Source organism: Scomber japonicus, chromosome 20 (genome assembly GCF_027409825.1).
Source record: "Scomber japonicus isolate fScoJap1 chromosome 20, fScoJap1.pri, whole genome shotgun sequence".
NCBI lineage: Eukaryota > Metazoa > Chordata > Actinopteri > Scombriformes > Scombridae > Scomber > Scomber japonicus.
Genome location: NC_070597.1, coordinates 15856369 through 15872413, shown reverse-complemented (window position 1 = coordinate 15872413; position 16045 = coordinate 15856369). Strand labels below are relative to the sequence as shown.

At 37.8% G+C, this 16045-nt stretch overlaps 1 protein-coding gene across 1 annotated transcript; it reads right to left on the bottom strand.

The window, feature by feature from the left end:
- Positions 1–482: 482 nt before the first annotated feature.
- On the bottom strand, positions 483–6115 carry zgc:123217 (uncharacterized protein LOC641414 homolog). The gene is made up of 6 exons (XM_053341917.1): positions 6058–6115; positions 4526–4540; positions 4205–4364; positions 1723–1991; positions 1186–1334; positions 483–867 (listed from the first exon to the last, which is right to left on the bottom strand). The coding sequence occupies exons 1-6, from the start codon at positions 6110–6112 to the stop codon at positions 526–528; spliced, it is 990 nt and encodes a 329-aa protein (XP_053197892.1). The 5' UTR covers positions 6113–6115; the 3' UTR covers positions 483–525.
- Positions 6116–16045: the final 9930 nt, after the last annotated feature.

Below are 16045 nucleotides of genomic sequence, written 5' to 3'. Positions count from 1 at the left end.
GTTGAATGTATAACTTAATTTGTATTATAAGTATCAAAATAACATCATCATTCCACATTAAGTAAACATCCAAAATATTCCAAACAGCTGATAAACCTTGCCCACGCCTACCTCTTACTTTCATCTTTGAAATTTGAAAAATCATTTAAGAACAGTGTTTGCAGGAAAGGGTGGGCTTGTACGGTGCTTATTAGAAGATATTCTAGTCTATACATCTCTTTCCACCACCAGATCTACCACAGTATACTCATAACCATAACCAGTTCAGTGTCTACATGTTTCCCAGTAAGTGGCAGGAGAAACTTTTTAGCAGTGTAGTGCATTTCTGTCAAGGTACATTACTACCCATTCACTCATTGGAGAGAAAAAATGATTCATACATGTAAATTAAATATAAAAAACCTTTCAAACTTGTACTTCACCTTTATTAGCTGCAAGCAACTTCTTACAGTAAAGATGTCTTGCAATAGTAATGTGACCTGAGATAATAGTGCAGCTTGTGCAAGTTGTTGATGTGAAATTGTGCTACAAAGCAAAAATGTGTTGCGAAAACAAGAAAGACAGTAAAATGACAAAAAATGAAAGTGCAGTTGAAGAGGCTGATGCATTGGTGGATGGACTTGGCGTTGCTGTGGTTTCATTTCTGAGACACACAAAGCTGCTGTCTTGGTCAGTGCCACTGGAGGTGAATGTTACAAAGTTAACCCTCGCCCCCGCCACTTTATCTGTGATCCATGTCTGGTACTCAGATACTCGAGCGTAGACCTCAGGAAAAGCAGCCAGGGCACAAGGTATTCCAAAACTGGTAATGCCCGCCTGGATCCATTTTGAGCCTTGTCTACATTGCAAAGGTCCACCTGAGTCCCCCTGAAAGGACAGACAAAACACAACCTGTTGATACTGCTGGTAACTTGCACAGAATAAGACCTGTAAAACACACATTCTCACTTACAATAACATTTTAATAGCAAAATATAACAGTTTTAGTCTTGTTATCTCTGATGGATACATTATGGTGATAAAAGAAGGACAGACCAGAACATAAAACCAGAGAACTATTTTAACTGCATGTACTAGTATATAGGAGTTTCTTCTTGTGTTCTGGAAGTGTCAAGGGGAAAGGGAAAAACCTCAAGAAAAGTAAGTCCTCCTACTTAAAATATTACAATGGTTTATTATTTTAACCTGACATGCTCCTTTGTTCTCTTGACCAGCACAAATCATGTTGTTTGTGATGTTTGCAGATGGTACTGGGATGTAGCTGCAACTGCACTGCTTGTTTCCAATCACAGGAATCTGAACCTCCTGCAGTGTCTCAAAAGCTCCCAATGGCTCTGTGGGAGAATGATGGAAATCCTTTAATCATCCATGTTTAGAAATTCCAAAATGTTATCATCACAAGATTTGTGTCTTACAAATAAAATAATAAAAACACATAATTATGACAGAATGGATTCCATTGCTCTGCTTTTTTAACAGTGACACATGTTGCTCACTATGTATTTCCCCCCTTTTTTTGCATATTTTTGAAGATATCATTTTTGGATTGGATTTTATCTGACAGAGCAGCCTTTACGGACTTGCCAAAAATTCAGTAGAGGAAGATGGGGGTTTGGTTGTTGAAGGATTAAATGTCAGGAAGAAACTTAATTCAACATATCAGCTAAACAAGAACACATTTTAAAAGGGGACATTAACAACTATAACAGACAGGATACTCACCATCCTTTCCACGTCTACCCCAGCCTGTGGCCCAGCAAGTAGTGGAGTTGTGGAACTGGCTGGAGTTACCTGCTAGGCAGACAGGTCTGATGTTGTCTGTGAAAGTGACAGCGCTGCTCAGCTTCATTAGAGCAATGTCATTGTTAAACGAGGTGTTGCTGTAGTCAGGATGGACGATGATCTGGGACACAGTGCGGCTCACCTCGTGAACATTAGGGCCAGTCTGATTCAGTCTCCCAAAGTAAAGAGTCCACGCAAGAGGTACGTTTCTAGATTTTTTTTAAAGACATTAATGTATGAAATCAGTCATTGAGTGCTGATTACATCTTTTGCCTGAATTCACATCATATTTTCTATATTTATGCAGTCAGACTAAAAAAAACTAAACATTGTGGTCCAGTCAACCATTGTGTTTCCAAGGAAAGGGACAATGCAACAATTACACACATTTTCACTGAGTTAGATAAACAATAAATGTGTCTGGATTGCTGAGTGTTCAATTGAATTCCAGTCAAACCATTATAGGCGAATCACAAAAACCCTGAGATTAGTTGGCCATGCTGGGTCTGCTTGAGACACCCTGAGTTTACTGAGTAATTTGCAGACTCCAGTTGTATTGTGTAAGTTTAAAAATGCAGAAGTACCTGCTCAGATACAGAACAAGTGAGGTCAAGTATTGGTCATTTGTGAAGGTGAGTCATAGTGGCCATGCTAAAACAATTACACACATTCTATGTAAATTTTCCAAAGAACTTGCGCAGTGTGTCGTTTTCAAGTTTTTCATACTATATTTGGGCAAGTCACCAACAGCATCAAATTTCAAATGGAAGCATGGTGGTGTAGCCTGGTGGCTTGGCCGTGAATTTCAGTTCCCTAATATAGTACAAGTCAACAAATATCACAAATGCAAGAGTCTGAGCTCTAACCATGATCTAGAACAAGAAACACACATGATCTGTGGCAACGTGTACACTTAACTAAGTTCTAATTTCAGGTTGTGTCAGACTCAAATTGCTACCAGTTGTGGGTCTGTGCAAAACAAAGTCAACGAAAATAATGAGGTCAACCTGAGAGAGAGTCAGAGCAGCATTGTGTATTCTGCGAGCAGCAGTTGGTTTCGGATCGTTGAGAAATCCCCACTGACACGGTTCTTTGCTTTTTCTCACATCTGTAATCTTTAATGCATGACCCAAGTGTCAGTGTTTGTCCATTATTAAAATAAGTGCTCTATTTATTTATTTTTATCACAACTGTTTTGTGATTGTTAATTTTACACCAGAAGAAATACATTTACTCAAGGTAACTGTCAATTACTGTTGGGATAACCTATTATTTATTGTGTATGTTTACTAAAGGAAGCATAATGCTGTATTTCCTATAGGAACAAACTATGAACCCAGTTTCCTTGTTAGTGTACCAGCTCTAACTGTTTTTCTCGAGCTGTTCTTGTTATAGCTTATCTTTTCGTGATTTTAATATTTTTGTAATCTCCATTTTTTATTGAATTTGTTTCCCTGTTCTCTTTTCACAGTTGCCTCCAGTAAAAACTTCTAAGGCCAATTGCTGTCTTCAACCTCAACTGGTGGTGTGTTTAGCTCGCTTAATAGGACATAGGATAAGAGAGAATGACTCCTGGACTCTTACTCCCCTATAATACTGAGTTGTATTTTAGCAACTATAAAGAGGCTTTTTTTTCTTAACCAGAGGGTTTCCCATCTGGTACTGAGCTAGGCAATAGGTGCAAATAACGGACTGTCTGTCTGTTCCAGTCAGATTCAGGTCTACAGTTATTTAACTCTTACATACTGTTCAGGTCAAGTTTGACCCATTTTGACGTTTGACAGCTGTAGAAACACCCCAAATGTTGTTATTTATTTTATTTGATTACTTTAACATAATGCACAAAAATGAAAATCTTTTAGAGTGTTATACTATACCTAATGTATAGGTACTATAAATGGTTGTCCACTGAGGCTGTTCTGGGTCATATCTAACCTGTATCTATTGACATGGCTTTTTGTGAAATGAAAAGTTAATCATTTAAATAAGACAGTTATGATGATTTCTTTTTATGACGTAGCAGTGAAGACTGATGTCTCTAATAGTTATACAATAAACCCCACAGTTCCAAAAGTTCTTGTAATTTTCAGTTCCAATAAAATACTTTTGAATAATTATTATTATGTTATATTTTCATGTCTTAGTTAAAATGAAACATTAATCAAGGTTTAATCACCCATTTATTGATCAGTCAGATCGGCTATTGATGCATTCTTGATAGATCTGTGGTTTGGTATAGATATTTTTTATGGGGAGATTCTTAGACCTGGTCAAAATTGACCCAGAACATACTGAGAGGGTGTAGAATATGAACAGTGTGTAAGGGTTAAACAGACATATCCATGTTGGGTTCAGGAGAGGAGTGTCAGAACAGGAAATTTAATGAGAACAAAAGAGAAAAATAGCAGGGAATTTGTCTTACATTATGATGCAGTGGGCTGCCGTTAGTACCCACTGGTCACTGATTAGGGTCCCTCCACAGATATGATGACTGATGTGCATGCTGACCTGCCAGGGCCATGATCCAACTGTGGCATTCTCACCACCCACTATCTTGGTGTTCAGAGGTGCCATTCCACAATCTTAGAGAAGATAAATGACTGTCAGTTGATTCACAAAGAGATTGATATGTGGGCCTAAAACTGTTTCTCATTCATAGCTGTGGTTAGGTTAGGGGCCACTTTAACTGGGTTAGTGCTTTCATAGATTCAGTGATTCACTTGATCATATCAAATGCACTTACCCTGAGCCTCCGACCCTGTAGGAGAGAGGAATGAAAGGTTTACTGACATATATTATTTGAACCGGCATATTGTGTTAGATATATGTACCTTCAGCCACAAGATGGCACTAGAGTTCTAGATGTACACACAGTTCTGTGCAGAATTCCCAGAATACTTTTGGTTTCATTTTAATTATCAGAAAAATGGCTTCAGACATTCTTAGAGACTGTTTCAAAGTGCTGTCCATCACTACAATATTTGGTTTGGCACATTAAAGTTGAGTTTACAACATAAATGATGTGGAGCTTTGTTGGAAAACTAAATGCTGGCATTTCAGGAAAGCAAGACATACTTTAATATGGAAGGTATGCTTTACTATTATTCTGGGTTAACACGTCACAGTACAGTGAGGGTACCGCACCAGCAGCTGAACATATGAAATTTCAAGCATTACCTTCAGAAGAGTGCACTTAACCTTACGTGTCTGGTTGTAATACATGATATAAATATGCTACATTTTTAAAATTTAAGGTAAGAGGTGGAAATCTCCTCTTTTGAACCTTGACACTATCTAAACTGGAAGGCTGATGCTGATGTAATCCACCCCCACACCCAAATGGAATGGTGTTTACTATACATATGAAGGCTGTAATCTCATGATTGTGTTGTTTTGGTAACTGAAGTAATGCTCTTGAACCTCTTCCTAATGTTCTTTTTGTAATTTAGACTAATTTGTACTCATTTTCACAGTTGAAGACCGTAACATTTAATTTTTAAATATACATTCTCAGTTTTCATAATTAATAAATCAAGAGAAAACTATATTAATTGAAAATAAATTGGGGTCTTCTGTAAAATAAGATAAAAACAGATGGGATTCTGATTAATAAATGTCGAAGAATTAGAATTAAAGTAAAAGAAAACCATCCAAAATTAATAAAGAAACATCTAATACAACCATTTTTGTAAACTGGGAATCTTAATGGTTTACAGTTGTAAAGTTTTTTTAAAACCTTCCCCATCATTAACACTTTTATAATAATAGTATATATAAGTCTTATTTACCAATAATTACAAAATGTTTCTATATTTGAATTGTGGGTAGAATAGAGGATATATTGTAGTACAAACTGTAATTGTGACTTGGGTTATATAAATAAATATTGACTTTACTTGGCTGTTTTTCAAAAATTCTGTACTGTAATTATAAATAATTATTGATCACTCTTTATAATACACTTGTCATTCAATAAACCTCATAAAGCCTATATTCACGTCATATTCAGAGGTGTTTCTCATATCCTGTATTGTCCTAAAAAGAAAGAAAAATGTTCGACAGACATTTCAACATATTACAATCTAGAGTAACACAAGCACTCACTACATCCTCTATAAAAATAACCATAGAGTTGAATCAACACTTCCAACACAGAAACTAAAAGCTTCAAAACAGAGGATGTATTGTACAGCTGATGTGTTGTATTATATTTATATTTTATATGTAGCAATATATTGTATAGGTATACCTAATAGATTAAGAGTAAACGCTCACCTTGTCCAGTGAGGACTACACACATCAAGAGTGTCCATGTATTCCAGAGTGCCATACTGTCCAGTCTCCAGCCTTTGATCTTCCCCAAGTGCAGAGCAGCACTGCTTTGTGTGTCCTTTTTGTTCCATGATGCATGCTGAGCTAACACACCCTATTCAAACCTGTTTTTCTTGATACCCTTGACATAAAGAATGATGCCGTCCACTGAAGACGAAGAGTAATGAACAGAATGTGTGTGTGGCTTTCTATAATGTATAACATAACTAATAACCAGCCAATAGTTATTCTTCTCCTTATTCTTATTGGTAAGAAACAGTTGGTAACAGTTTTTACTACAGCTCGTAAAGATGCAGCTCGTAAAACATCTCTGGACTGAAAATGTTATTTACAGCCTGAATAATTCTACTGTGAGAAGAACATCTGAGGTTTGATCCCATTCTATAAATGATCTTTTGAGCAAGACCTATGTGTTTTCATCACTGCAAAAAACCTACATTGACTTACCTGACAAACCAGTAGGTGAAAGGGAATATCAGACTTAAAAGGTGTAATTACTGAGCAGTATCAGTTTATTTAACCATATTGTCATAAAATATTGATTCAAAGCATTCCTAAATCATGAAAACATCAATCAACCTCCAATGAAAGGAACAAGAGTGTCAGAAAAAGAAGAAAAGAAAAATAAGGCATTGAATCAGAAAGAGGCGTGTGTGTTTGTTTGTGTGTGTGTGTGCATGCAGGTGTGTCAGTGAAATGGAAAACATTCATCACCTTTTAAAATTCCCTTTGTGTCTCAGATAAATGTGACTCCAGATAGGCCACTGATGACCTTTCTCCTTCTCCACAATGCCACCCCTCGGTGCTGCCCTCTGCTCAATAATATTAAGGCCCTTTCATTGCACACAATTAAACACACAATAGTCACATTAAAGCCTCCATTAAGTCTTTCAGATCTTATGCATGCCAGATTTCTGAAGAGGTTTTAACAATGTTGATCCTACAATGTTATCTATTGTAAATAGCTCTCTGTTACAGTGGAGTACCACTGGTCAAGAAACCTAGTCATCCCTACCAATTTAAACAATTTTAGGCCCATTTCTAATTTACCATTTTTATGAAAAGTTTTAAAGAAGATTGTCCACTTGTAATTGTTTTCTTTTGTGAATTATGATATTTTGACAAATTTTAATCAGTTTTCCCTGCACGTCATAGCACCAAAATTATTGGATTGCCTTGAAAAGTCGGTTGGCATCGGGAACATGACTTTGGACATGTTCCAGATGTCTGGTGTAAATATTTGCTTAGTCATCATAGGAAATGCCCTTTCTTCTGTGGCCCTGCTGACCTGTGGTGTTCCATCCTTGGTCCCTCATAGTTCTGCTGCCCTGGGATGTATCATATGTAAACACAAAATCCAGTACCTCTGTTATGTAGATGACTGTGTGGTCATATGTGGTCAAAATAAAGTGCTGGATGTGTGAAAACCCTCTCCAGTTAACCAAAAACTAATCAGAAATAATTATCTTTGGTCTCCCAAAGTACATCCCTATTTTACTGAAACATCTTGGATCCCTGTCTACAAATATCAAACCTGTAGCCTGAAAGTTGGATTAAATATTTGACTGGGACCTTTACAACCATTGTTCAATCATGTTTTTATCAATTAAGGTCCTGATCTTGAGAAGGTCATTCATGTTTTTATTTAATCTTGGATAGATCACTGTAATTAGATCACAACTGCTCACCTTTTAACAAAGACAAGAATACAAGGTCACATCAGCATGTTTTAGCCTCTCTTCAACAGTTACCAGTAAGTTTTAGGATTTATTTTAAGATTTTACAGGTCAAATTCAAAAGCACAAGCTCCTGGCTACATTGCTGAAATGCTGCTCCCCTTTGAGTCCAACCAACCAACCTTAGATCCTCATGGCAGGACTGAAATGATGAGTGAATGAATAATTAAATCAATGAATGACATTTATTTTCATTCTACACAAGTACAAGTGCATGGCTTTTCTTGATGTAGTTCAAATGAAATAAATAAATGCTGTACCAGAAAACAAAATGTTTACAAAAATCAGTATTGTGCAAATGCATTAAAAAAAAGCACTGTTAATACAAAGATTGAATATTGTATTAACCCAGTGGTTGAGTTTCACCATTTTGTCACTGCTGTTTAAGGTATTTCTGCTGCTCCTTCTCTTCATTGACCACATCTGGACGTCCCCTGATTGAGTTACACGTCTCCTTAGCATAACTCTTTTTTTAAAATTTTCTATTGGTAGTTAAAACAAGGACAGTATACTAGCACACTGTTAATTTTGATTGGTTGTCCCTGGGTATATATATACACATTTATTTTCATTTGTTTTAAACCAATTAAAATGATTACACTAATATTTGTAGGGATAGCATTCCACTGTTTTGATGCTTCAATTGTAAAAGTTGTTTGACCAAATTTTGTAAAGCAATGTGTTATAGAACAGTTTCCCCTTGTTAATGATCTTGTTAATCTTATTTCATTATGAACTCCCATCTGATTCATGCTTTGTAATTTCTTCTGTTGACATTGTAGTCAAAAGTGATTAGGCTTGTGGAGTTTCCTCTTGTACTATTTTTCATTGGGTATCACACTGAATGTGGTACACAAAATAAATGGATTTTTCAATCAGCATTTTCCTTTAGAGACACAATAAAATCTTTATATGGGTGCATAACAGTAGACAAAATTACAACAGCTAATATTTCACACTGAAGAGCCTCATAACATACAGTATAATATGTTTTAAAAATGTGTTAAATCAGTAAAGCAGTGTTAAATATTAGCGTATCATCCATTTATTGACAAGTTTTTAAAAAAGAAAAAAAAAACTTAAAAATTATATTAATGAAAATTAATATATATTTTTTTAATATTAACTCCGGGATTATACTGTTATTAATATCAGCATTCTTCCTCTTGTTTCTTGTATTGTAGCAGCTCTGTTAAAAGAGGGAAAAATGCATTAATACCCACAATATGTTTTACAATGTTAGATTACTCTGGACTCAAGCTATAGCAATATTGCCTTCACAGCCAAACCTCTGTATACCTGCTGATATATTATACAATATTACTTAACAGTATAACTGTTGCTGAAAGACATTACACAGCATTATTCTGCACAGACCTAATAGTTCAACAACATGATCCTAGATAAAATAGCTCTGATGTTTTAATTACAAAGTCCAACTATTCTCATAATTGAGGTGACTATTTGATGAGTGGTACAGAACAGATCAAAGTTTTTTCAAAGCCATATCATTGCAGCATCTTTTTTTCCAAATAATTTGCAATCAATAAGAAGAATCCATAGTAAGTAGACATACCTTCTTTCAGTCTCTGTATTTGCTGTTCCAGCACAATGCAGTTGGCACAACCTGCAATACAATTTACAATTGTATTAATTACATTACTGAGAAGAAATAAATCTTAATCTTGTTATTAACTGTGTATCCAACTTTAACTGGTCTCTACACTTTTCAGTGTTTACTTTTCATTGATGTTACTTGGGTAATGTCATTGGTGTTTCAATCAATGGCAAAGCCCTTTTTGATGTGTCCTACTGTAGCAGTTTATATATTAGGACAGTTTGACTCATATGTTCATCTTATCATGATTTAAATAAATGACACTGCCATTTAGGGTATGTTAGGTTTGTGTCACCTCACTGACCAGCATAACTGATGTAAACAAAACTTTTGCAGCATCAGAAAACATGAAAACCCTTTGTTTAGTTGTTGCTTAGTGTTAGTTCTTGTCTCAAAAGAGCTGGCAGCAGTGGTAGCAGGGCTGCTCTCGTTCAAGGACTATATACTTAAACATCTTGAGACATCACTTGAAAATTGTGCTGGTAAATGGCTGCTAAATAAAACATAAAATGAATAAGATTTAATTAAATGTCAACTAGAAAGAGGACTGATTCAGGAAAAAGTGTCCTTCACAAACCTAACTACAAGATATTAATATGCAGATTGTACTGTACATGGAGCCTATAAAAGCCCGGCTACAGAATACATTTTGGATAGACCTGGCCTTTACCGTTCATTTTGGTATCTCCACATTACCAACTTACCATGGCCCTGGGTTTTTGCTAGCATAGCTCTCTGGCTAGTTACAGGTTGTTTCAGGTTTTTGGCTCCACTGGCAGCATCACAGGATGTTGAGTTTTCAGCAGTGCTGGCCGGCACTGCAGCATCTGAAAAGTCAAGGTTACTGAATTCACTCGACCCATTAAACCCTCCAGTGGTATAAAACACACATTTTTACATCAAAGTCTGGCTTAAATGTTCTACATAACAATATGGTTAAATCCAAACCTACCACATCTTTGGGCTTTAGATGGCAAAGCTCTCTGGCCAGTTGTAGGCAGTTTCAGGTTTTTGGCTCTGTTTGCAACGTTAGAAGATGTGGCGGATTCAGCAAAACCAGACGACAAGGGAGCATCTGAAAGGATGAGATAAAAAGCCGGAGGACACATTCAGCTGCAAGGTGCAAGAGCAGCTCAGTCATGTCTCTTTAATGAGCTTAGAAAAGTCCAGTTTGAACACCATTACAATAACGATGTTTAAAAACAAAAGAAAAGCTCAATAACATCAGCCATTGTGAATGATTACATTGTTCCTTTGCAGTGTTTGAGGGTAAAAAAAAAAAGTATTAAAAATACTCAGTATGTACCTGTCTTCTTCTTCTTTGCAGTTGGCAAAGGTTCACCTCTGGTTAAGAGGTGCTTCTTTGTCTGGGAAGTCTTTGTCACAGGGATAGTAGCTGTTTGTGTGGTTAACAAAAAAACAAAAGAAAGCAGAAAAAAAGCACATGCAGTACATTCAGTTTAATTAGTATGCATGTCAGACAAGCCTAATAGGTGATTCATTCCCCAGTGAAGACAACAGATCATAAGAACTCCCAGTCCTCAAGCATTTATTTGACTTTATTCTTTACAAAAAAAATACATGAAAAGATCATTACCACTTTCATAATATGAAGCCAGTTAGCTTAGCTTAGCATAAAGATGTTAATAAAAGTAACCAAAATAGACAACCACATATAAATACCACACATATGTACATCCAGACCCAGTTAGACGTCTGTGCACTGTATTTGCAACTAAAAGACCAGAGTTAACAGTCAAAACATGCCTGACTGTGTGTGTGTGTGTGTGTGTGTGTGTGTGTGTGTGTACCTGTAGGCCCACGGAGTTTGTCAGCACTTGAGGAAGCTGGCGTGTTGCTTCTGGTTGATGGTGGCCTGAGACCTGGTGCAAATTTCTGGATGCCTGACTGTATGCCACTCAAATGTGTTTTCCTCAAGCCAGAATTAGGCAGCTTGGATCCTAATGATCATACAGAGGGAAGACAAGACTGTGGATTGTTGATACTGTGTGCATGCAGCATTGTATTTTAACTTCAATCATATTTTTAGCTTAAAACTGAAAAAAATAAATAAGTTGGTTGAAATAACTAAAACCTTTAAATATAACATTAAACTCATTTTTAATTCATTCAAAAGTCCTCACAATATACCAACCCTTTTCTAAAAACAAGCACACAGCCTACCTGTTGTTGCAGCATGTACGTTGTAGGAGCTTGAAACTCCTGAAGCCTTAAATACACAAAAACAAGATCACATATACGTTATCAATACATTAGGGACAATGCTAATGTCAGAGTTATTTGGATCTATGTCATGAGCAAGCAGATAATCTTAACATTTTGTACAATCAGTAAATAGGTAAAAAACAGTAAACTTTTCAACATACCTCCTGGGGTGCATCAGAAGCAGCCGTATTTCTCAAAGCTTCAACACGAGTTCTTTGTCTCGTCATTGGCAGACCTGACGGCTCAAATCGTCCTGGAAGTAAGGACGCTGGCTTGTATTTCAACAGCTGCGATGCTTTCGTGGGGGGCAACAGGGATTTTACAGCAGGCTGCGTCAAGAACGTCTTCCGGTCACACACGATGTTTGATGGCGCGTCTGATGGCACCTGAACGACTGGCTTACTGGGACCATCCCCATACAGTTTTTTCTGCACCGCTTTTGCTTTGCCCTCATCCTGTTCCACATTCAAGTTGACAGTTTTGCAGTTAGTCATTGGGGTTGAAGTAATCAAATAGTCTGACTTTAAATCTAGGGTGTCGTCCAAATTGAATGTATTTGCATTGTTGTTGTCCAGGTGCATGCTTTGAGTGTCCGAAAATCCATCTGCCATAGAAAGACCTGATGATGAGTGATCCTTGGTTTCACACTGACTGGCTCCTGATGCTGCATCTGCTGCAGGATTCACTTCAAAGGTGCTCTCAGGAGGGTCAACCATCTTGGCATTAGTGTCTGTAGTGGCTGGTGTCCCGCTATGGTTTGACAACTCGGGAGAGTGGACTTCAGACTTTTTGTCCTTTGGGCTAGTGGTTGCATTACAGACCTCGGGAGGACAGGACTTATCTAAAGTGTTCTGGTGGCTGTCACTTGAGCTGGTTTCTGACAAAGTTATTGTGCCATTCTGTTTAGGAAGAGGTTTACTGTCGAAAGTGTTATTCTGGAGGCAAAAGGTTGCAGCAGCTTCCCTTAAAATGGTATTACCACTGGATTTTTGAAGAGAATGCCTATCGAAAGTGGCGTTCTTCACATCACTCAAACCACTTGCCTTTGCAGATGCGCAATTCTGGTTCATATCGAAGGACGGTTTGGGGATGTTTTTAGAGACTGAACCAGTCTGACCTGTAGCCTCACTCTGCGCTGTGGGACTGCTAACATTTGACGGGGGAAGATCCAATGTCTTATTTTGAAGGCAGGACATTTGAGCAGTAGTGTTTAAATCGGTGGAGGAGCTCAGCTGGGAGGGCTGGAGAGTGGTAAATGTGCTATTCATAGATCCAGTTGTTTTTATGATTGGCTGTACCACCTTGCTGGACAGTGCAGCGTCATGGCTCGTAAGCAGCTCGTCATTGTTTTCTTCAACAGGGTCAACAGGGAGGTCAGAGGTGACATTTTTTGAATTGGTATCACACTGCATATCAAGAGTAGAGATCTGTGACGCAGCACACTGAGCAGACATGTCAGCAGAGGAGTTAATGTCACGGGTAACATTAGCAGGATTGGGAGCAAGTGGTTCCTCGACTGGTGTTTGAATCTTCGCCACATTTTGTCCACTGAGCTCCAGTGAAGGACAAGTGTTTTCAAAGACACTGCCCATAGAAATATCCTGAGTCACTTCTAAGAAAGGTTTCACTGCGTTTTCCCCTGCACACTTATCAGATTGTTCACTAAACAAGCTTGTGGTGTTGCCATTAAGAGTGCTTGACGCCTCTTCACTTGAAATTTGAATCTTTTCCAATCTGCCAGTCTCTGCCATGATTTGTCCACTGAGCTCTGAGGACAGTTTGCTGTTTTTCAAATTATCCACATGTGAAATATCCTGGGTGACCTCCAAGGAGGATATTTCCCCTCCTGGCAACAGAAATGAACTTATCTCCATCTTTGGGGTTAAAGTAGAACTCATCTTATAGTTTGGATTCATATCAGCAACCTGCTCTGGCTTCCTGACCAACTCGCTCGCAGATACTGGCGTCACAGGCACATTACCAGGAGGCACCAATCCATTACTAGTCAGCTCCATTGCAGACTCACATGTGACATCAAGGAGAGTGATTTCTGGGAAGTATTCCTCATCCAGCCAGTGTGCACGAGTGTCCGTGGCAGCGACTGACCGTCCTGAATGGCTGTTGGAGAAATCTGAGTTGGGATGTTGGCTGGAACTTCTGGTTGATTTTTGACAATTTGCTGTGGTGTTGCCAAAGAGAAAAAAAGGCACAGACTGACGAGGATTGTTTCCATGTTTTAAAGCTTCTGGAGATGGGCGTTTCTTGCCACCAAGTTTTTCATTCATACGATATATATCATACCAGCATTTTAAAGTCGGTGTAAGAGTAGACTGGAGACCGGTGATGGGTGAATTTGAATGGACTCCACTCTTGCTTCTTGCCGGAGTTGCAAAGGTATGCATGTCAGAGAGAGGCTTGTTTTCTCCAAATGGCTGAGTAGAGGAGTATCCTTCCACATCTACTCCTTGGACCTTGGGTTTTGAAGTCCCAGCTGCAGCAATGGCTCCAGGTGGAATATTTTCTTGGCCTTCGTCAGCCTCATGAATCTGTGCTGTTTCCTCATCGGCCATGCTAGACTATTTCTTGTGCTTTCATACAAAAGGTAATTGTGTCTTTGCTTTTTTGAGACACAGCACAATACTTAAGACTCCTTGGCAAATATTTGTTCAGATGTTCTCAGATTGTCAGTGCCTGCAGCCTGTGAATGAAATGATTTAATTAATGACAAACACATTTACTCTTACATTAATAGATCATGTAAACTTACATTGGTTCAATATGTCACTTTGGTTGCCAGCTCTGAGATTTAAATGTTGTGACGACCCCAAGGCCTCTGACTTATTATTTTATTGGTTGCTTGGGATCTGGGAAGTGTTTCATTTGGAGAGATGACTAACACCTCAAATTGGTGTGAATTCCCTTTATAAATAGGCATCTGAGCATTTAGTCTCTCTCTCTCCACTCTATGTAGATGGGTTTGTTTGGTCTTGGGTTATTTAGTGTTTGTTGTTTTTGTTTTACACCTACACACATTCACACACTTCAAACATTACTGATGAACTGACTTTATTTAAATACATTTTTCCTAGTTTAAAAAGTCACGTGTGGTAACAACCTGGCTAAAACATAGGACAAAATATGGAGTACACGTATGACTTTTTAAACTAGGACAAATTAAAATAATCTAAATAAACTAATTTAAGTATCAGTTCCATCAGTAATGTTTGAAGTGTATGGGTGTGTGAATGTGTGTAGGTTTAATACAAAAACAATTCAATAACCCAAGACCAAACAAACCCAGAGAGAAGAGACTGAATGCTCAGACCCCTATTCATAAAGGAGCATTCACACCAATTCAGGGGTTGGCCATCTCTCCAAATGAAACGCTTCCCAGATCCCAAGCAACCAATAAGAAAATAGATCTGAGGCCTTGGGGTCGTCACAGTGTCTTTAACACTGTATTATGTCATTGGCATTTGAAGCACATTACTGTTTACCATTTTTATATATGGACTATTTAGTAAATATAGCAATTTGGTACAAATTGACAAATCACAACACAAACTTTTTTAAATGATAAAATAAATACAAATGAAGACCTCTAACCAGCATGGGCATAGATTTGGATATGGATGGTATGGACAATTTGATTTTGACATTGTACTGCTTGTTTTTAAAAGCCTTGAATGGTCAGACACCTGCCTATATCTGCGATCTGCTTACTGTCTATGAGCCAAACCTACGTCCTTGATAACCAGTGTTCGCCATGATATTTAGCACTTACAGTATATGATTACCTGGACCCATTAACGTTGTTTGACATACATAAATGAGTTTTGTTCGGTCATAAACATAAAACTTACAACGAGGTGTCACAGACAGCCCAGGTAACACACACAACATTACACACCATGGGAGTTAATAAGCACATTAACTAATGTTGGCTGGAGATGTTGCAGAAAAGGGGAGTTCAAGCAAACAAAACATATCAGTGTGATCTCTAACGTTACTTACGTTGCTAACTGCTCGCTAAGGCTAGTGGGATAAAAAACGGCAACAACTTTGACTTACCCATCCCAACTGGAACTACGTGATGGAGGTATGTGTCTATACGAATGTTTTTAGGCGTTTTTAGAGTTCGGGCTCTGTTGAATTAAATACATATCCACCAACGTTAACAAAATGCCAAAATAACATCTATAAAAGTCATAAGATCATCCAAAGCGCCGATCTGGTTTGAATGTAAGCCCTTTTCACTCATTGGACAGAAAATTCCAACCAATCACAGCTGAGAGTTTCTTCTTCGTGTGTTCAATAGCGAATGGTGTCCACCATGCAATTTGGTAATACT